The 22832-nt window shown below is 45.5% G+C and overlaps 1 protein-coding gene across 4 annotated transcripts in view; it reads right to left on the reverse strand.

The window, feature by feature from the left end:
* Window positions 1-22832, reverse strand: part of KIF6 (kinesin family member 6) — a 277394-nt gene that overhangs the window by 208735 nt on the left and 45827 nt on the right. For all 4 annotated transcript variants that reach the window (XM_045011992.1, XM_045011993.1, XM_045011991.1 and 1 more), the window contains 2 exons: window positions 21239-21348; window positions 9325-9454 (listed from right to left, as the gene is read on the reverse strand). In XM_045011992.1, coding sequence (XP_044867927.1) covers window positions 9325-9454; window positions 21239-21348 — 240 coding nt within the window. The remainder of the gene's footprint in view (window positions 1-9324; window positions 9455-21238; window positions 21349-22832) is intronic.

Here is a 22832-nt window from a genome sequence, read left to right on the forward strand (position 1 = left end):
TCGGGATTCTATCCCCCTTCCGTTATGGCCGGACCTCATCACCCAGGACTTCGGCAGACTCCGCCATCCGAACCTGCAGTCCCTCCATCTTACAGCTTGGTACCTGCGTGGTTGACCCACACAGAGAGGGACTGTTCGGAGGCAGTGCAGCAAGTCCTGCTAGAGAGCAGAAAGCCTTCCACTCGCTCCACCTATCTGGCGAAATGGAAGCGTTTCGCGCTCTGGTGTGATGAACGAGGCCTCAATCCCTTCGTAGTCCCTGTCCCTACCATCCTGGACTACCTCTGGTATCTTAAGGAGCAAGGTCTGGCGGTCTCCTCCTTGAAGGTGCACCTGGCAACCGTGTCCGCCTTTCGTCCATCTGTGGAAGGTCGGTCCATCTTCTCCAACCAGATGGTTTCCCGCTTCCTTAAAGGCCTGGACCGCTTGTACCCACCGGTGCGGCGTCCTGCTCCAACCTGGGATTTGATCCTCGTGCTGGCCAAGCTGATGGGTCCCCCCTTCGAGCCCTTGGCCACGTGCTCCCTGCTCTACCTCTCCTGGAAGACAGCCTTCCTAGTCGCCATTACATCAGCGAGACGAGTCTCTGAGCTCTGTGCTCTAACGGTGGGTCCACCATACACCATCTTCCACGGAGACAAGGTGCAGCTTCGACCACATCCAGCCTTCCTCCCTAAGGTGGTGTCGGCCTTCCACCTCAACCAGGAGATCTTCCTCCCGGTCTTCTTCCCGAAGCCGCATGCCTCGCCTCGGGAGCAACAGCTTCACACCCTCGACGTCCGCAGGGCGCTTGCTTTTTACATCGAGCGGACGAAGCCCTTCCGGCGTTCGCCCCAGCTGTTCGTAGCGGTTGCTGACTGCATGAGAGGCGAGCCGGTCTCCTCCCAACGGATTTCCTCCTGGGTCACAGCATGTATCCGGACCTGCTACGAGCTTGCTCGCGTGCCACCATGCCGCCTCACCGCTCACTCCACGAGAGCACAAGCCTCGTTGGCCGCCTTCCTGGCCCATGTCCCCATCCAGGACATCTGTAGAGCTGCCACCTGGTCTTCTGTACACACCTTCGCTTCCCACTACGCGTTGGTGCAGCAGTCTCGAGACGTCGCAGCCTTCGGCTCCGTGGTATTACACTCCGCCACGTCTCACTCCGACCCCACCGCCTAGGTAAGGCTTGGGAATCACCTGACTGGAATGCATAGGAGCAATCACTCGAAGAAGAAGAGACGGTTATTCACCGTAGTAACTGTTGTTCTTCGAGATGTGTTGCTCCTATCCATTCCAGACCCGCCCTCCTTCCCCACTGTCGGAGTAGCCGGCAAGAAGGAACTGAGGAGCGGACGGGCCGGCTGGGGTATATAACAGGCGCCATAGCGGCGCCACTCCAGGGGGCGCCAGCCGGCCCGCCGGAGTTGCTAGGGTAAAAATGTTCCGAAGAGCCGTGCACGCACGGCGCGCACACCTGACTGGAATGGATAGGAGCAACACATCTCGAAGAACAACAGTTACTACGGTGAGTAACCGTCTCTTTCTATAAGTCTATAATATATAACTAAACTATTGTTGCATGTAAAGTAAATAAGGTTGTTAAACTGTTTAAGAAGCTTCATTTAAAATGAAATTAAAATGCAGAGGCTCCCCCCCCGGACCGGTGGCCAGGACCCGGGCAGTGTCAGTGCCACCGAAAATCAGCTTGCGTGCCGCCTTCGGCATGCGTGCCATAGGTTGCCTACCCCTAGTCTAAACTTTTCAGCCTGAGGGCCACATATATTATTTCAAAAAAGTCTAAGAACAGCAATCAAGGAACAGCCGACCTTAAGAGTTTAGAAATTATTCAGCCACCTCACCCCCCACCAAGATCATGATATTGACTTAACTAAGAGTTTTAAAAATAAAAATAATGGATTTTTTTTTGCTTTTATATACTTTTATTTATCTTTTTTAAACCTTCATGTCATATTTAGGACATATTTTCAATTTTTCTTCTACAACCACATGGACTAGAAACTTTCATTTAAAAAAGGTAAGGTGAGATTCTCATATATTTTAATGACTTGAGGAGCTAGGGCTTTAAGAAAAACACCAAATATCACAAGACTTGTGTGATGAAGTGGGAATTTTTTGTAATCTTTTTATGAATCATATGCATGCCTGAGTTTCCCCCTACATTTTGCATTGCTCCCCAGTGGGGGAAACAGCATTAAGTTAGCTTTCAGGGCAGGCTAAGAGACATAAGTGTGTGTGTGTCACCTAGCTGTCTGAGAGGACTGAATGGGTCATTAAAAAGGACTGGCTGAGGCCAACTCATATCAATGGAATATATGAGAAAAGACAATGGAAAGCCCAATCACCAGGACACTGAAACCTAGCAACCAATTACCCAAAGGGAGGAGGGATGCAGAGCAGAGACCCCAGCTTGAGAACAAAGGACTGAGAGGTGTGAGATGGGGGGATAAGAGTTGGCTTCTGGAAGAAGCTGGGGGCTCACTCACCTGGGAACTAAGGAAGGAAGTCAGAGAGACAGGCTGAGAGCCTGAAAAAAGAGTTCACTACTGCTTGGCCGGTGGACTGCTCTGGAATGGTCTATGTTTTAACCTCCAGCTCTCCATGCTAAACTAAGGACTTCCTATGCATAGAGATGGCATAAATGGTTCCTCCATTTCCCTCCCCACAGCTCTGGGTGCAGAGGGTGTCTAGCAGTAAGTAGGCGGAATGGCTGGAGCATGTTGTGCTATGGCTATTACTTTGGAGACCATATACCAAGCTGGCACACGTTAGAGAAGCTCATAGGTTGCGCTAACCTAGACTATGACAGAGAATCAGAGAATCATAACTGGTTGCACTGGTTCTAGCTTCTTCCCTTCTCATGGCTGCACCCTGGGTTGCTGTGTGTGAGAAGAGAGCCATCCTTTGTCAGATACTGCCCTAGACTCTGGCAGAGACAGTCAAGCTCTTCTGCTCTTCCTAGGGATTACACAGATTGTCAGGGAAGCAGGCACTCCTCTTCTCTCTATCTTGGTGCTGCAGCAGGCCTTAAAGAGAGCTGTTGGGCAGCTGCAGTAGACAAGGGACAGCACCTGTCCAGCATTCTCCTGGCTCATATCAGACAGAGTTGCTCGTGGGAATGTAGGAGAAGTAATACGAGGGCAGCTGAGAAGATGGGACTGATTCAAACACTTCAATTAAAAAATGTCATGGCACCACTCAGGGACCATAATTTGAATTCATAATCAAATATAAATTTTCTTCTCTTTGCAACCACTGGTGAGGGAGCTCTGGGACCTCCTTATCCTGCAGGGTCCTAGAGCTTGGAAGACCACACAGCCAATGAAATAGCCCCGCAGCCAGAGCCCCATGAGTCTGAATTGACTGGCATGGGCCAATCGCAGGTTTTTCTTTGTTGTGTAGACATACCCATAATTAAGATACTGGTACTCCATCCTCGGGTGCACCTTCAAAAGTTTTGCTTGGGCCCCGATGATTCTGGGGGGCCCAGATTCTGGCCTGGTTGAGGACCAGATTGTCTCCTCTTATTACCACGGCCACGCCTTCTAGCGAAGTCTTGCCGCAGTCGAGGGTTAGGGTAGGTGCGCTGTGGTTGGGGCCGGAAGGGGCTACATTGCATCACCGGGGTATGCATGCCCAATGAGCGCTTGATGACCCAGTTGTCCTTCAGACTCTGAAGTCTGGGATCAGTTTTATCTGAGAATAGCCCCTGTCCATCAAAGGGCAGGTCTTGAATAGTCTGCTGCAGCTCCGGTGGAAGACCGGACACTTTTAGCCATGAAATGCGGCGCATAGCCACGCCCAAGGCTAGCGGCCTAGCCGCCGACTCCACAGCATCTAAAGATGCCTGCAGGGATGTCCTCACCACTTTCTTGCCCTCTTCTAGCAAGGCCACAAACTCCTCCCTGGACTCCTGGGGAACCAACTCCTTGAACTTCCCTATCGAGCTCCAGGAGTTATAATTATAACGGCTCAGTAGGGCCTGCTGGTTAGCTATCCTGAGCTGTAGGCCACCAGCTGAATAAATCTTGCGCCCGAATAAATCCAGGTGCCTAGCGTCCTTGGACTTAGGGGCAGGCACTTGCTGGCCGTGTCTCTCCCTCTCGTTCACAGACTGTACCACGACAGAGCAAGGTTGGGGGTGAACATACAAATATTCATAGTCCTTAGAAGGCACTATGCATTTCCTCTCCACCCCTCTGGCCGTCGGAGGAATAGACGCTGGGGATTGCCAGATCATATTGGCATTAGCCTGGATGGTCTGAATGAAAGGTAGGGCTACATGTGTGGGGGCATCGGCCAATAAAATGTCCACCACCGGACCCTCAACTTCCATCACCTCCTCCACCTGGAGGTTCATGTTCTGTGCCACTGTATGTAGCAATTCCTGCTGTGCACGAAGATCTATAGGCGGTGGGCCAGAGAAGGACATGCCTGCTACGGCCTCATCAGGCGAGGATGAGGAGGACATCCCCAGGACTAGAAGATCCTGGGGAAGGTCTGGTTGAGGAGGGTCCGGTTGCTCTAGGTCCCGCACACTAGTGGCATGGACCTGATCTGGTGGCAGGGCAGTCGCCTACGAGGCTACCGGGGGAGGGCGGGTCACAGTGGCCTCAGGCATCCGAGGCTCCGAATGGGCAGATCGAGAAGCGTCTGAGGAGGCACCTTGGGCTTGGTGGTATGCCCAAGGAGTCCAGAAGGACCATTGTGGGGGTCCCTGGTCAGGATCCTGTCCTTCATCTTGCCCCTGGCTAGCACCATCAGCGTCATGGCCCTGGATGTGGTAGCCACTCCCTGCTTGGGACGACGTCGAATTCGGTCATGAAGGCCAAGGTGCGGCCAAACACATATGCAGCGTTGCACCGTCCCACTCTGTCGCTCTGCGCCTGGGAGCTGGAGACCGGTGCTGCGATCTCAGGCGGTACCGTGACCGGGATCGGGACCAACATTCCTAACGGTGTTGGGAGGCCGATCTACATCTCGACGAGGACCTATGGCCCGGGCGGTGCCGGGATCGGCTGCGAGACGATCGGTGCTGGGACTGGTGCTGGGAGCTGGATCAGTACCGATCATACTGGGAGGGAAACCTACATGAGGTGGAGCGGCGCCGCGAGTATGACCGGTGCTGAGATGGGGATCGGTGCCGGGACTGCCAGCGGTGCCGAGTCCGGAACCATCGGTGGGATCAGGACCGCAACCTGGACCGGGACCGAGATTGGTGCCGAGCTGTCTCATTCTGTGAGGAAGGTTGCATGAAGGTGGGTTTCCCTATGGATGGAACAGTCCGCACCAGCAGTGCCGGAGGGTGAGACGGTCCAGGCTCAGTGAGCGCGATCAGGTTGCGAGCGGTGGAAAAGAACTCCGAAGTGGATGGAAGGCCGAGCTCAGCCACAGTGTGCACCAGGGAGCTTGTATGCACCGGACTCAATGGCCCGTGCAGTGCCGGAATCCACAGTGCTGGAGTTGGAGCCTTCGCGGGGCAGTCCAGCCTGGGCTGTTGCTCCAATGAGGGCACAGGCGGCGCCTGCAACTGCACAGGAGCAGCAGGTGGTTTGTGCTGCTTCTTGGGCCACGGAGACAGAGAGCGATGTCACGTCTGTACCAGTGCTGGAGACATCCGGTGCCGAGAGTCTTTGCTGGTGCTGAGTCGTTCTGGTGCTGGAGGCGTGCTTGGGACCGACGGCGCCTGGTCTGTGCGTGGTACTCAAGGCACCGGGATAAGTGCTGCTTCCATTAGGAGCTGTTTTAAATGAAAGTCCCGCTCCTTTTTTGTTCGAGGCTTGAAAGCCTTAGAGATGTGACACTTATCTGGTTGATGGGCTTCCCCCAGGCACTTCAAGCAGGAGTCATGGGGGTCTCCCGTAGGCATCGGCTTGAGACAGGCCGAGCAAGGCTTGAAACCCGGAGACCTGGGCATGGGCCCTGGTACCAGGGAGGAGGGAAGGGGATAAACCCCATTTCCTCCAAGTACTATCTACACTATGTACAAAACTTACTATTAACTACACTATAACTGTTAGAACTATTAACAACTACACTAAACAACTACCTACAGTACAATGAATAAAGAGCTAGGGAGGTGGAGATCAGCTATGCTGCACTCCACAGTTCCAACGACCGTCACGGGCGGTAAGAAGGAACTGAGGGGGCGCTGGGTCGTCAGGGGCATATATCTGGCGCCATAAGGGCGCCACTCCAGGGGGCGCCTCAGCCGATCCACCGAGTGTTGCTAGGGTAAAAATCTTCCGACGATCGTGCATGCAGCGCACGCACACCTAATTGGAATCGATATGAGCAAGCACTCGAAGAATATACCCTTCTCTCATTTCCATCCGCACTACTAACAGCCTTAACCACGCCTTGATTAATTCTCTGACCTTGATTACTATAAGTTCTCCTTCTAGACCAGGGGTCGGCAACCGGTGGCTCGCGGCTCGCCAGGGTAAGCACCCTGGCGGGCCGACCCGGTTTGTTTATCTGCCGTGTCGGCAAGTTCGGCCGATCGCGGCTCCCACTGGCCGCGGTTCGCGGTCCCAGGCCAATGCGGGAGGCAGGAAGCGGCGCGAGCCGAGGGATGTTCTGGCCGCGGCTTCCTGCCTCCCGCATTGGCCTGGGACCGCGAACTGCGGCCAGTGGGAGCCGCGATGGCCCAACTTGCCGACGCGGCAGATAAACAAACCGGGCCGGCCCGCCAGGGTGCTTACCCTGGCGAGCCGCAAGCCACCGGTTGCCGACCCCTGTTCTAGACTCTCAAAATACCACTACTAAAGTCATTTCCCCCTCCCACCACTAAGAACAAGTTATCCTTCTCTTTGAACACCTTTACTAGTTTCCAGTCTCTTACTCTATCAAATTAGAGTTCTGTCCTCACAATCAGAGTTGTACACAATCTTGCTCATGCCTACCTCTCTGTTTTGATTTCCTTTTATTCTTTTTTCTCATTCCTGTGCAACTCTCATTCTTCTCCTCTGAGCTTCCAGCTGCCCTTACACTTGGAGCACTTTACCACAACCTTTCCATGAAGCATCCTCTCTTTTCTTCAAACTCTTCCAGAGAACCAGTTCTTCCATGAATCCTTCCTATCTTGTTCAATTCACAAATAATTTCCACACAGGCTCTATTCCCTGAACTGCTGCCCAGAGTCTTGTCTTGATCAGACTGTAAGCATACTGGGGTAGGGAACATGTCTTATACTGTTTGTAAAGCAGTGTATAAATTTCACAGTGATGAATGAAAGATTTGGAATAAACAAATAAGTCAATCAAACTACCCCTTTAAAATTAAAGAGTAAGCAACACAGTTTATTACATCAAGTAACATAGACAGCCTGATTTCCAAACCTGGGTTCCTTAACAGGTTAACAAAATCTTGCATTTAGACATGAAGATCATCATTTAGGTGCAAGTAAATCGTCCTTGATATATCTAAGTGTGGATAAAAAGAAGCCACTGAAAGAGGTGGACATCTTATTAAGGAACTCAAGTTTGAAAATTGTGCTTCCCATATGTAATACGGCAAGTAACATGAAGATACTTACTGTAATTTCAACCAGCAGAGGGTTCAGTCACAGCTGGCATTTTTCCAAGTAATTCTGAGCAGTTCATCTTTTTCATTTAAAATTATGAAATCAAGAACACTAATTAACATGCAGTTCTCATTACTAGCTTTAAGAAAACACTAAGTTGTATGAAGGATATCTGTAGATGTTTTAGGATTGTTTTTAATGTTCTGGACTAACAAGTATGTGTCTTTTTTTAATAACTTTTCCTGAAAATGCTGGCTACAACTGGAGTACATGAAAAGAAACCTTAAGGAAAACTTGATTTTGTACACCAGGTCTTGGGACTATGTTTTGCAAATGTTTTCTGGTTACCATAGTAGCTTCTGAATTTTCTCTGTAAATGTGAAATTAGTAATCACTTTTTAAAACTAGGTTACCAAGTCCTTTCTCCTTCCCGCAGTAAGCTCTCCCTTCTAGAAATTTAATTCTGACAGTCAGGTAAAAACCCATGCACACACGCACGCACACACAGACACTCTTAAAATGGAAAGGGCATAATGTTATACAGAGGCAAAATATGTGATAAAAAACCTGCCCAAATATCTTGCTTTTCAGGTGCCAAAAAACTAGAAGCCTTATTTGCCATTATTATGAAGACAGATCCTCCTATGTTTTTTAATGTTATAACAAATTCCAGAACTAGGGTATTCTCACTGCTGTAGTCAAAAGTGTCAGTTTCTTGAATGAACACATTATGGATTTACGTGTTCCTTTCTAAGTCTGTGGGTACGTATATATCAGTCAATGGGGGCCAAGGGCTACCTTGTATTTTTTTCATATATTTGAAAGGTTTCCTGATGTGAAACACGTTCTCACTATTTTTCTCCTTGCTAACTTACTGTGTATCTTTCTGACATTCTAAGATGTCTTTTCAGAACAGACCCCTTGAATAAATTACAAACTTCTAAGATGCAAATAGCTGTGTTAAGCATGCTGCTAGGAAGCAGAGAAGACATCTTGTAATTTCATGGGTTGACAATGCCCTGCTAATAATGTGCCTTTTATGTCAACATTTCATTTTCAACTACTGAATACGAAAGAAAAACTGAAGGTTTCTGAGCTCAGAATAGCCACAATATATACACAAATATCTTACGCTACATGAATTTTGCAGAATCAATTAAAGCAACCTCATCTTAGCAGATCTACTAATGTTCATTTTAAACATAGGGTGTTTGGTTCTTTTCCCATGTAATATACACCACACATGCATATTATTTGGGGAAAAAATACAGGGACTGTTAGCTGTTACTGTAACCACTTCAAATGCAAGCCATTATGTCTGGAAGAAATTTTAACAATGCCATATAAAATGATGATTGTTCAGATCTTTTTATGTGCATACATGTGGGACACACATAATATCCAAAAGTCAGTCTATGTGCTTTTATTAAAAAAGGCTGCATTTATGTTTTAATTGCAATGATAAATTATTACATAGCTGACAACCAATCAGAGTCACATATTTACTGGACAGTGAGGTACCAACTGCACAAAGACAGTATTATGATATTTCTGAAACAGTGAAACGAATAAATATTCTTTAGAAAAACAAAGTACAAATATTTGAAAGCTCTTCACAAAGTGAAAATTATAAGTGCAGAAAATGGAAACATGCTTATTCCATTTTCACAATGGACATCTATTCAGAAAGAAGCCATCATTTCATGTCAGCCCCCTGCACTGGTTAAGCAGTTGTTATATGAGAATATTTATAACTATTTTAAGATAAAATTTGTACCAGTAAACTTGATTCTTACCTCTGCAATCATCCTATTAGTGTCTCCCAAAAAAAGAAGGTTCAGTGCTTCCTCCTCATTGGTTGCTTGCTGAAGAGACAGGTTTTTCAGATGAATGTTCTGATCGGGGTCTTCCATTATTGTCACTTTTCTGCAAAAAAAATATAAGGACAGAATAAGAGAATACTAGAGCTGCTTGCAAGTGATCCTTGTTTTAATATTTTCATTAACATTTCAAATAAAATAGTGGGTATTTGAACAGGCCTGGCACAGTAAAAAATAAGCATTGAAGATCTGAAGTATTAAAACAATACTAACATTATAATAAATACCAAATAAGTACTTTTTATTCCCTGCAACCTCCTGACTTCTCATCCTTACTCTTGAGACTTTGATCTCCTTTAGATCATTCCTATCACAAATTAAACATGTTTATCTCACCATGTTCAGAAAAAACAAAACACATATTTTGACCCCAATTATCTCTAAGACAGTAGTTCTCAACCTGTAGCCCAATCAGCACACAGCTGTAGCCCATGTGACATCCTCAAGGCCATACAGTTAGTATCTATATTGTGTGGATGCGGCCCACATAACACGGAGAGAACTGCATATGCAGCCCACAATGGTAAATAGGTTGAGAACCACTCCGCTATGACGACTGCCCTATTGACCTTCATCCCCTCATTTTCAAAGCCACTGAATGCACCATCTCTTCCTAACCCATATTAGAACCATTCCAACCTGGTTTGTCCCCCACTCTCTTCTGCACTGGACATTGTTCTAATTAAAGTATTTAAAAAAACTTTGTGGCAAAGTCTCAGGGCCTCTATTGTATCTTTGTTCTCCTGGACCTCTCCGCTGCTTTTGACACAATAGTATTCTCTGTCTCAACATCTTGTCCTTCCACAGCTTTTGTAACTCTGTCTTCTTCTGGTTCTCTGGTCGTTTCTTCAATGTCTCTTTTGATGGATCCTCCTCCACCCACCCCTCTCAGTAAAGATCCCAACAGAATTCCATCCTTGCCTCCTCTTCTACCTTTGCTCCCTCTGGCTGATCTTTCTGTGATTTGCTCACAAGGCATCAATTACAATATTTAGGTAGATGATTCACAAATCTTTATTTATGTTCCTGATCTGACCCCATCAATTTGACCTCGTATCTCAACCTGTCTCTCTGACATTTCCTCCTGGATGTCTTGCCATCCATTTAAACTAAACATGAATCCACAGTGAACTTTTGCTCTTACCTCCAAATTCCTCACCATCCCTACATTCTCTGTTGTTACCACTATATCACTGTATCAGATCTCATTAGCCTGGGAGTAATCTTCCAAGCCCTTTCTCTTGACTAGGGCTTAAAATGGAAAGTAAAATGTAGTGGTACTCTAATCTCTTCTCACTTGAAATGCTACTCACTGTAGTTTGTCCAGATATTCAAAATATTATCATGTGTTCTGCTGGATTCTGATTGTCTTCTCAAGATTGTCTCCCTATAAATGGAATTTGAGATGCCCAGAGGAAAGCCCAGATTATCGCATAGACACAATAAGCACATGATTAAGTCCCTGGCTCCCAGAGTTACGTGATGGCATCAAACTATCAGCTTTCATTTTTAAAATACATATATATTTCTAGCCTTCATGATAGTGGAGAAAAACTTAAAAGCTTGACTTACAGTGTTAACAATACATGATGTTTGCCCAAATCTGTAGACAGCCTCCACAAAAGTGAGGAGCAGCAGCCAGAAGAGCCAGGGAGGAAGCTACCTAGCCCCATACTCACTACCACAGGAGCAAAGGCCCCTGCTGATCTAGAAAAGGGAGGCAATATGTTGTTGGGATTGGAACAGGGCTTGGCTGTCCTACCGGGCTCTGCACAGTTGGCTTACCTTCAGTGGGACTCAAGATACTCCCTTGGGGTATGCTCCTCCTTTCTTGCCTTTTGGTTCCAGGAGTGAGATTAGAGGAAAAAAGTGGTGAAACTCTCGCAAGTGCCATCCATTTGTGGCATCAAACTGAGACGCCATTCACAGCAGATTGTGCAGATCTTTATAATATAATAATTCCATTCTTTTTCTCTTTCTCTCTCTTTTATTTTTTAATATGTTTTGATTAGCAATGGAATAGCTAATTTAAATTTTCATCATAGGACATCTGAGTCATCACAGCAAAGAAACGAATGGATCAGTTCATACTTCTCAGAGCTGTTGTTTCAGAGTGTCGACTGCATTGGTTACACACAGATCACATTTTGAAGATTTATTTTCATAATTATAATGCTGAGAGACTTAGGAATTGTCTACATTAACATCTAATTCTTCATGGCTAGTTGTGGGGTGAATTTATCCCACAATCGCCTGCTGCACACTACCTGTGTGAACCCTGCTGATACTCATTAACAATTAATTAGCATGCTTTGATCTAGTCCTGTTTCAAAGTGAACTAAGTGTTCATGTGGACAAGCCCTTATTTATATTTTTAAATGAAAACTGAGATTATGCAGGAAAAATGCCAGAATCTAAAATTTAAAAAAAGAGTGTTAGCTCATTGACCTGGCCAAATTGGATCCCTGTCCTTGACCCACACATCAAGATAAAAAATTGTCCAAAAATGCTGCTCCATACACCACAGCGTTTCTGAGAGCCAATCTTTTCTTTCTATCAAACTAGCTAAAACATGTTAAAGGTCCTTATCTCCAATCTTGATTTCTATTATCTTCCCTTCTCTGGCTTCACTGACACTTTCTCTGGCTTCACTGACACTGACAGTACATTGAATAATCTCTTAAATGTATTCAAAACACAGCTACTAAGATCAATTTCCTTCTCCTCTTTCTGATTGTGTTCCCTCTTCCCCTGTCCAACATCCTCCAAATCCTTCCAACCTTTTCCATAACATCAAGATCAATCTCTTGTCCTCTACTTCCAGGCTCTTCAGAATTCTCAGCAAGAAATAGAAGATACATAAAAATGGTAAGTCACCTCTTACTTTCTGCACTTTACCAATAAGACTCGCCTTGACCACCTACTTATTAATTACTCCCATTACTATTTCCATACTTTATTCCATACTCCCCCCTACAAATGGAATACACTACTTCAAACTGATCAGTACCATTTATCCCCAATATCATTTCCTGTCTTGCTCTTTCTATTAGCATCCAGAAAAACATGGATTATCAAACCTAGATATCTTGTTAACCTTTGGTGTGCAGTAGTAATAGACATTCATGGTGTAAACTAAAACATACATTGAGCACTCTTCATTCCAAAGAGATGAACTTTCTCATGAAAGGCCTGACCTAATATTGTGAACCTCAGGAATTTTCAGTGTACTAAGAATTACTGGTATGTAAAAATATGGGTCTTGTATATCTATGGATGGTAACCAGTCTCCAGATTATATAGCTTGTATAACCACTGAGGGAGGGAATGGCTGACGCACACATTGTTTAGCCTAGAATCAGGAGATAGCCTGTTGGTTTCTTTGCATTATAAACCAGATGGAAGAAAAACTGTCATTTACCCTGCGTGTAGAATTTTTTTTCCCTGTGGCTTCCTTTGTTAAGTGATCTATGAGTTCTTCTTATAATATTTGGTTTAGTTTTGTGTGTCAGCAGTCTGGTGAACCCTTAAACCTTTGGAGGGCAGTAGAGAAATAAACAGGATTGGGAACTCTTTTGAAGTAATTTCCAGTACTCAGTGATTATGAAAAATATTTTTCAAGACAAAAAATACTCTAGATTCCCCTAATGGAGCCTAGTGCCTAAATTCTGTACATTGGCTATGTGATGAGACAGGTAGTCATTACAGAAGTTTTGGGCAGTTACATCTTTTACTCTTAGTCTTTAGCCTTTCCCTTGTTACGGAATTTAGGGATTAAAAGAGTAGTTTATTCTGATCTATGGTTTAAGCAACCATGGCCTTCCTTGGAGGATTATGGGTTGCGGGAGCAGGGAGCTGTTCCCCTACGGGAGAATGTAATTTTTTTTCAAATGCCCCATTATCATAGTAGATCTTATATACACTCTTGCCATCTACCAGGGGGAATCTAAGACCTTTTCTAAGTCACAGATAATTTAAATGTCAGCCAGTAAATTCTTTGGATGGTAGCCGTTTGCAATTATTATTTTAGTTGTATAACAACACTAAGTGTCAGGTTTAAATGTAGAAAAAAGAGGAAATGATAAATCAAGACAGGAGTAACATACATGTTAGCATACCAAGCAAAGTCAATTTTGTACCTAGCATCTCCTTTTATCACTTTCTATCAGGTCTTCTTTAATATATTTTGGTCAAAACCGGAATTCTTTTCTTCACATTCATTAGAGGCTGCCCTAACATTTAGCTTTTCAAGCACTATCAGTGAGACAATTGTGCACTTTCCATGGTTTGTTTTTATTATGTTAAACTGAATGATCTTACATGTCATGATTCTGTGGTTATTCCTTGTGTTGAACTGGAGAGTGGCATAATGTCATGAATAATATATGACTTGTTAGAATAAAGTCAGTCTTTTTCTTTGGTTCACAATGGTTCACTTTCTTCTTTAAGAATCTGTTTGTTAATACTACTTTCAAAACAAATGACATATTTTACCAGCTTATCTGATTCTTTGCTTCCTGTTAAAAAATGACATTTGTTATATCCTTGGGGCAGCCGGTGTAGGAAGCAATCACTTGAGGCCAGAGAGCAGACAGCTAACCAAAACCTCCATTTTATTTACAGATATACAGAGAGCTCACTCAGCCGGTTGAAACCGGCTGAGCTATCCCTTAATAGTCTAACTCAGTTGCCATAGTAACAAAACCCATGACAACCAAATACACAACATATTCCTCCCCCCGTAATAAGAACATCCCCTAAATAAAACACACACTAAACTAGAGAAGGAGGGTAGACTGCCTCCATTCCCGGCTAAACCCTGGGGATTATTTTGCCCCATACCCGTGGGTTCGCCCTAACTAAAGATCCAGCCGATGAGGAGGCCTTCTGTCTCTAGGTGGATTACGGCGAACTTCTGGTGTTGTTGCACCCGAAAGTACTAGGGGCTCAAGGTCCGCAGCACGAATAGGTGAGGAGGTAGTATCAGCTCGTGCTGGGCAAAGGGGTATCTCAGCTGCCGGCAGTAATGGAGGAGAACAGTCAGGAACAGGTGCCTCATGATTCGGTGTCTCACCAGGAGGGGTGAAGTCAGACCCCTCAACTGCAGATGGGTCCTGAAGACTGGCATAACCTGGCAACAGCTGATCTACATGTCGCCGCCAGGTAAGATTCTCTGCAGTCCGGACTGTATAGGAAACAGGTCCTGTTTGAGTGATGACTGTGGCCGGGACCCATTTAGCTCTGGAAGTATAATTCCGAGCCAAAACTGGCTGTCCTGGGCTAAAGGTTCAGTCTTTTGCTCTGGGTGCCCGTCTGATGACTTGATATTGCTGCTGACGTTGCACAGTTTGTCTGGGTTCAGAAGGTTTCAGCAGATCAAAGCAAGTGCGCAGCTGTCGTCCCATCATTAGAAAGGCTGGGGAAGCCTGGGTCGTAGCATGAGGTGTGTTTCTATAGGAAAGTAAGAAGGTATCCAGACGCTTTTGAATGGAGTGTTGTCCCTTTGCTGATTTCAAAGCGTTTTTCATTGTCTGCACAAATCTTTCAGCTAATCCGTTGGTGGACGGATGATATGGTGCTGACGTGATGTGGTGTATCCCATTTGCCTTCATAAAATTTTGAAACTCCTGAGAGACGAACTGCGGTCCGTTGTCGCTCACAAGTTGTTCTGGCAGACCAAAACGACTAAAGAGTCCTCGTAGTTTTTGGATAGTACTCTCTGCAGTAGTGGACTGCATTATAGAGACTTGTGGCCATTTAGAATGGGCATCTACTGCCACCAAGAACATGCTTCCTTCAAGGGGGCCAGCAAAGTCAACGTGAATACGTTGCCACGGGTTTTCAGGCCAGTCCCATGGGTGTAGGGGTGCCCACTGGGGTGCATTTCTTACATCCTGACATGACATACAAGCTTTTGCCTTCTCTTCAATAGCACTGTCCAATCTAGTCCACCAAAAATAGCTTCGTGCAATTTCCTTCATGCGCACTATTCCACACTGACCGGAATGTAGCTGTTCTAACATCTGTGATCTCAGGGGTGGTGGAATAATGACACGCCTCCCCCACAACAAACAACCAGATTGGACCGATAACTCCGTCCGCCTGGACATGTAGGGAACAAGGTCGGGTGAGACCGGAGAGGTTTGTCGAGATTTTCCATGCATCACCAGGTCCATAACGTGGGACAATACTGGGTCAACGCGGGTTGCCTTCTTTATCTGAGTAGCAGTGATGGGTGTATTCTCTACCTGTTCAAAGTAGAAGATTTCCTTTTGGGCACTATCTTGATGTTTGACCGGTAAAGGCAACCTTGAGAGGCCATCTGCATTGCCGTGCAGAGTGGATTTCCGATATTTGATTTCATATGTGTGTGCAGAAAGTATCAATGCCCAACGTTGCATACGACTAGCAGCTAATGGGGGAATGCCTGTGTAGGGTCCAAAAATTGATGTCAGAGGTCGATGGTCTGTAAGAAGAGTAAACTTTCGCCCAAACAGGTACTGATGAAACTTCCTAATTCCAAAAACAATTCCTAATGCCTCACGTTCGATTTGGGTGTAGTTAGTTTCTGCTTTGCTTAGAGTGCGTGAAGCAAAAGCAATAGGTCTTTCTTCTCCCGAAGGCATAATGTGTGACACGACCGCTCCCACTCCATAAGGGGAAGCATCGCAGGCCAATTGCAGGGGTAAGGATGGATCAAAGTGCGTTAGAACTTCAGAATTTAACAATGCATCCTTAGCTTTGTTAAATGCAACATCACAGGCTTCAGTCCACTTCCAGGCCTTGTTCTGCCCAAGGAGCTCATGAAGTGGTTTTAGCAGTGTAGCTAACTGTGAGATGAACTTCCCGTAATAGTTCAGTAGTCCTAGAAATGAGCGCAGCTGGCTTACATTTCGAGGTGGGGGAGCCTCCACAATAGCTTTAACTTTTGCAGGGGCCTTATGAAGACCTGCAGAATCGATGATGTGTCCCAAATATTCAACAGAGGGCTTGAAGAATTCACACTTGTTTTTGCGAACTCGTAGGCCATACTCTTCCAGTCTTTGTAGGGTAGCCTCTAAATTCTTTAAGTGATCCTCTTCATTTCTTCCAGTGACCAGGATATCATCCAGATAGCACTGAACTCCTGACAAGCCACACAAGATCTGGTCCATAGCCCTCTGGAACAGGGCGGGAGCCGATGTGATTCCGAAGGGTAGGCGACAGTATCGATAAAGCCCCTTATGAGTCACAATAGTCAACAGCTCTTGGGACTTTTCATCGACGTGCATCTGTAAATATGCTTGACTCAGATCAATCTTACTGAACTTTTGTCCCCCAGCCAGGCCTGCGAAGAGGTCATCGATGCGGGGAAGCGGGTATTGCTCTGCACACAACACTGGGTTGACAGTGACTTTAAAATCACCGCAAATCCGGAGAGAGCCATCTTTCTTCACTATTGGAACGACAGGAGTGGCCCATGAGCTATGGGTAACTGGTATTAGGACTCCATTGGTGACCAGGCGCTCCAGGTCTGCTTCAACTTTTGGCCTGATGGCATATGGCACAGTTCGGGCTTTCAGATATTTTGGTGGACTGCCAGGTTTAATGTTCAATGTCACAGTGATTCCCTTCATACTTCCCAAATCATCCCCAAAACCAGCAGCATGTTTCCTTAGTATAGGGGTTAGACTGGTTTCTTCTTTAGTCATCCGGTGCACTTCTGCCCAGTTCAGCTGAATCTTCCCAAGCCAAGACCTACCCATTAAGGCTGGGTAGTCACCTCTCACCACAAACAGTGGCAATTTAGCCGCCTGTCCATTGAGCTCCACCTTAACATCAATAGTGCCCAACATGGGCACAGCTTCACCTGTATACGTCTTCAGAACAGTTTTTGTTGCCTTAAGCGGAAGATGCTGTAGCTTTTCCTTATACACAGTCTCAGGAACCAGCGAGACAGCTGCACCGGTGTCTAGTTCCATGCGTATAGGTTTGCCCTCCAATAAGGGGGTTACCCAGTATTCATGTGAGCCCGCTGCCAAAGACAAAACATGCAGTGGCACTTCCTCTTGTGAGGAGGTGTCACCTTGATCATCCTGGGTCTGCTCTAGGGTATGCAAGGTTCCTCTTTGTGTCGGCCAGACCACAGGCCTCTTTTTCTTTTGTTTACAGGCATACTCAATGTGTCCCTTTTTGCCACAGTGTCGACACACCAGGTCCTTACACCAGCATTCTGATGCCTGGTGACCCAGCTTACCACAGCGGTAACATTCTTGACTCTGCACCGTTTTGTGGGTCAGTTCTTGTGACACTTTTTGCACCCTAGGGGATACACCGATGTATTGTGCCTCCCTTGTAGCCAGTTCCATGGAGACAGCAATATCAACAGCCTTCTGTAATGTAAGCTGAGCCTCTGTCAGTAGGCGCTTCCGTATAGCTTCACTGCAGAGGCCATACACTAACCTGTCACGCAGGGCATCATTTAACATCTCTTTAAATTCAGTGTTCTGCTAGCTTTTTTAAAATGGCTACAAATTGTACAACTGTTTCATCTTCCTTTTGGTCTCTTTTGTGGAACCTATATCTTTCAGCAATTACCAGTGGTTTTGGGGAGAAATGAGACCCCAGGATTTCCACAATGTCACTGTAAGATTTAGTCTCAGGCTTAACAGGGTGTAGTAAGCTGCGTAGCAGAGAGTAGGTTTTAGCCCCTACAACAGTTAAGAATATTGGCACCTTCTTCGCTTCTGTAATGTCATTTGCAATACCAAAAAGCTCAAAACGCTCAGTATACACATGCCACTGCTCTGTATTCTCATCAAAAGGCTCCAGGGGCCTGGTCAGAGTAGCCATGATTTTTAGTTTCACTTTCACAGTCAGTGCAAACAAGCAGCTTTTTTTCTTTGTTTGGTCTTTACGTTGACTTCTACTTCCTTCTGTTACTGGAGCAGCACCGGAATCCCATCCTCGTCGCCAGTGTTATATCCTTGGGGCAGCCGGTGTAGGAAGCAATCACTTGAGGCCAGAGAGCAGGCAGCTAACCAAAACCTCCATTTTATTTACAGATATACAGAGAGCTCACTCAGCCGGTTGAAACCGGCTGAGCTATCCTTTAATAGTCTAACTCAGTTGCCATAGTAACAAAACCCATGACAACCAAATACACAACAATATTTCTTCAGCTCTTTTATTCTTGCTCACATGTGTGAATTTCACCCAAGTGCAGAGAGCCTGTGCAAGGCTCTATATGACACCTAAACTCCACATCAAGGGCTTACATAGGGTTTAACTGATGTGTTAGGCATTGCATGATACTTATGAACAGGGATGAACATCACCTTTCAGTTCTGAAGTTCCTCATTGGATACATTTTTTCTATGACACTTGAATAGGTTTGTCTAGGATTTTTCTCTTCTCTAAATATTTGCTTATTATTGATCAGCTCCATAAATGTGCGGAACAACTATAACTCTGAGAAAGTGAGAGAAGTCACAAATGCTGAACATATCGCAGATTTTACAAAAACTGCATCTAAATTCCACACACATAAGGGGTAATTACTTGTGCAATGGCAAACTATACAGAATAATCATTTCCATGTGCAATGAATATTTATGCACAATTTATACTCCTTTTTAGCCCTTAAAATGTAAGTATATATATATATTTTTAAAAATTATGAAAGCCTCGATAAGTTTGAAATAGCTCCTTCCATGTTGATGTGATCATTAGGTGAGTCTACCGTTAAGATTTTTTTTTAAAAATAAAAGATTCTTGATACAAAGATTCTTGAACCAATGAAGGGCTTTAAAAGTGTTGTCAAGTCTATTGCATAAATACTACTTTTTGGCCAATGTAATACGCAAAACATGTTTAATAAATATGTAAATAGTAAAATAGTTACTAATCTATCTTTGAAAAGTAGTTACTGTACAGCAAATAATTTGACTCTCTATATATTACTCATACTGACATAAACTACTGTATATGGCTTACTGGGTAACTCCATTATCAATCCCAGTACCTTTCAGCCTTAATTCCACAATCAAATCTCCTTGTAATTTTAACTTTCTAACAATACCCTAACACCAGCCACAAGAGATTCTCTACTCTAGCTTAATCAAGATGCAAAATAGAAACCAGTTTTGATATTGTACAATTCATTATATTAATAAACATTGAGAACTCAGTTTTTAATAGCGAACTCTCTTTTTCCAAGCACACCCTAGGCAGGCTACAAATAACTGTGCCCACTATTCAAGGTACTGGATAGCTGTATGATAGCATTTGCACCCCCCAACTAATTGCAGGCACAGATATTTTACACCTGCAAGAATGGACATTAGAATGAGGTTCTTTTCAAAATTAGACTCTGATTTGTCTGCAGAGTTTAAGAGACTGCAAATATATAACATGTCCCAGAGGTTTGCCCCCGATGACTACATACAGAACTCAAAGCACTGTACAATGACAGGTAAGTATAATTATACCCATATTCGAGAAGAGGAAAGTGAGACACAGAGAGGTTAAGAGGCTTAACTACCTACACATCAAATCAGTCGCCTGACTCCACTATCTGCTGGACCATGCTGCCTCATAATGGAGGTAATCCAGTCATAGCAATGGCTTTTTAAAAGGTTCATATTTTATATGACTGATGAGGAACAACTCTAGTCTTTGCAGGGTGCACTTTGTCCAAGGACCTATGCACGGTGTGGCAAATTGAATCTAAATTCTGCAGCAAAATCTCTAGATTCTGTGGCACTGGTAGAAATTTTAGAGCAGTTTTACATACATTTTAAAAAATGATTTATTTGTGTGTTAATATGAAAACAGGTAATTAATTTTGATATTGAATTGAATTTATGATGTTGCCAGATCTTCACGTTTCAATATGCCACGCATTTTTACTGACAGCACCTAAGTTCTCCTATATCAGAGCCAATATTTCACTGAGATGTATGAGGCAGTTTACACTTTTCAGAGCTATTATTTCAGGCTAGCCGCAAATTCAGGAACTCAACAGTGCATTAGTTTACACATGACTACCATATTCAAGGCTACCTTCACAACCACTATAAATTCCACAATCACATAAATGAAGAATATATGAGAGCTGTGACAATGACACACAAAAAAAATCAGTACTTCATGTAGCCTCCATATGCTCTTCAATACTGGCATAAACCAATTATCAAAATTGGTTACTCTTCAAATGTTGCAGAATGGTGTTTGAATGGGTTTTGCTAAACTGAGTTTAGGGTCTGTACTCAGCTCAGGCAAATGTTAATAATGTATTAAATATTTCATAAGCAGAAACGGTACTTTGATGATAATTTGTTCTGAAAAATTGTACTGTGTTTTGGAATTCCTCTTGGCCTTTATCTCCTTTACTATCACATTACATTCCACAAGGTCCAGCATTTAAAAAATAATTACTCCTGAAGGAAAAAGTGCATAACTGAAATAGGTTTCTGTGTGCTAATTTCGAGGAATGCTGCCCTGTTCTATATGTCTTGTCACTCCTACAGCACAGGGTGAAGTGGATGAATTGTCACGAGGAAGAACAATTACTCCCTTCTCTTTTCTTGTACTGGCTCCTGTGAACCTTTCCCCCCAATAATATCAATCTCGTACACCTTCACCTTCAATTATTCTTATCCACTTTTCACAATGTCTATACATACAAAATATAATAATGGAAGCTTTTGAAAAAGTTGAGAAAAATGAACTATTTTGCGTTAATTAAGTTGGAGGTCAGTATCATACAGTTTCAAAGGAAATCAAGGAAACAGGGCATCTGAAAGTGATTTTTTTATCCCTGCTGATTCTTTGTAGTTTTGTTACTCACGGCAAATCTTCCAATCTGGAGGCTTCATGTCTTGGGTCCAACAGATCATAACCACATTCATTGTAGATTTCCAAGTAGGAAACATGGGTTGTGTACACTTTGCTGCTGTCCTGAATAGGAAAGAAAATTTAAAAAGGGCTATAAATAGCAGCCAAAGCCCTAGGGCAGATGGACAAATTTATCACTATAGCTTCCATGCTGCTTCCTCACCCTCTCTCTTATTCTTTTGCTGGATATGTTTTACATTTTCAATTCGTGACACTTTCAAGTCTGTCCATTGCCATATGCATGAAGACTTAAAAAAAATAAAAAAGACCTATGCCCATGATTAGAAGCAAGTTCAGTCTGTTGTTTTTTTTATTGGTTCCATATATCTAAAAAAGTCTGCATACACTTAGAATGCGGCAACTTGGTTACAGAATTGTGTAACATACCATTTTTCACTTCTCTGACAAAAAACCATGTTACTATAAGGAGGTATATACCTTCATATTGTGGATAAAGAGATGATCCCGAAAAAAAAAATGAAGATTTACTTCATTTTAGAAACTCCCGTGGCACATTGCTTTCCATGTTCTTTACCAAAATACCTAAACACTGCGTATGCTGTCTGCTATCCTTTGTAGCCCTACTTTCTTTCTGTATTGCCGGAATGTAAAATAATCCAACTGGTCTCTGCAGACAGAATTCTCTCCTCCCCCAAAGCCAAAGCCAAACAATGTAAACCTCAAAATAATGAACTGCAATTTCCAAAGTAAAAGTGAATTACAGTTGAACCCTGTTATGTCGCCGGCCTAGGGGTTTGCCAAAAATAGTCCAGATAACCAATGATCGAGATAAACCCCTATCCACCCCCCCACCCCTGAACTCCCCTGCCCTCTCTCCAACACCCCCTCCCTGCCCCCTTACCGCGGTGCCTGCACGTGGCTGGATCCGGCGAAGCGGGACGGGGACCTGGAGCCGGGCAGCCAAAGAAGCGGGACCCGGTAAGCGGGCCGGGCGGCAGGCGAAGCGGGACCGGGTAAGCGGGGTGGGCGGGCGGGCGGCAGGCGAAGCGGGGACCGAGTAAGCGCGGCCGGGTGGGTGGGCGGGGACAGGCAGGGACCGGGTATGCGGGCTGGGCGGCGGGGACGGGCAGGGACCGGGTATGCGGGGCCGGGCGGGCGGGCGGTGACGGGCAGGGACCGGGTATGCGGGGCCGGGCGGGCGGCGAAGAGGTGCCGGGTGGACGGGCGGGCGGCGAAGCGGGGACCGGCGAAGCGGAGCCGGGCGGGCGGGCGAAGCGGGGACCAGGTATGCGGGGACGGGCGGGGACGGGCAGGGACCGGGTATGCGGGGCCGGGCGGGCGGGCGGGGACGGGCAGGGACCGGGTATGCGGGGCCGGGCGGGCGGGCGGGGCCGGGCAGGGACCGGGTATGCGGGGCCGGGCGGGCGGCGAAGCGGGGACCGGCGAAGCGGAGCCGGGCGGGCGGCAGGCGAAGCGGGGACCAGGTATGCGGGGCCGGGCGGGGCCAGGCAGGGACCGGGTATGCGGGGCCGGGCGGGCAGGGACCGGGTATGCGGGGCCGGGCGGGCGGGCGGGGACGGGCAGGG

Source organism: Mauremys mutica, chromosome 3 (genome assembly GCF_020497125.1).
Source record: "Mauremys mutica isolate MM-2020 ecotype Southern chromosome 3, ASM2049712v1, whole genome shotgun sequence".
Taxonomy (NCBI): Eukaryota; Metazoa; Chordata; order Testudines; family Geoemydidae; genus Mauremys; species Mauremys mutica.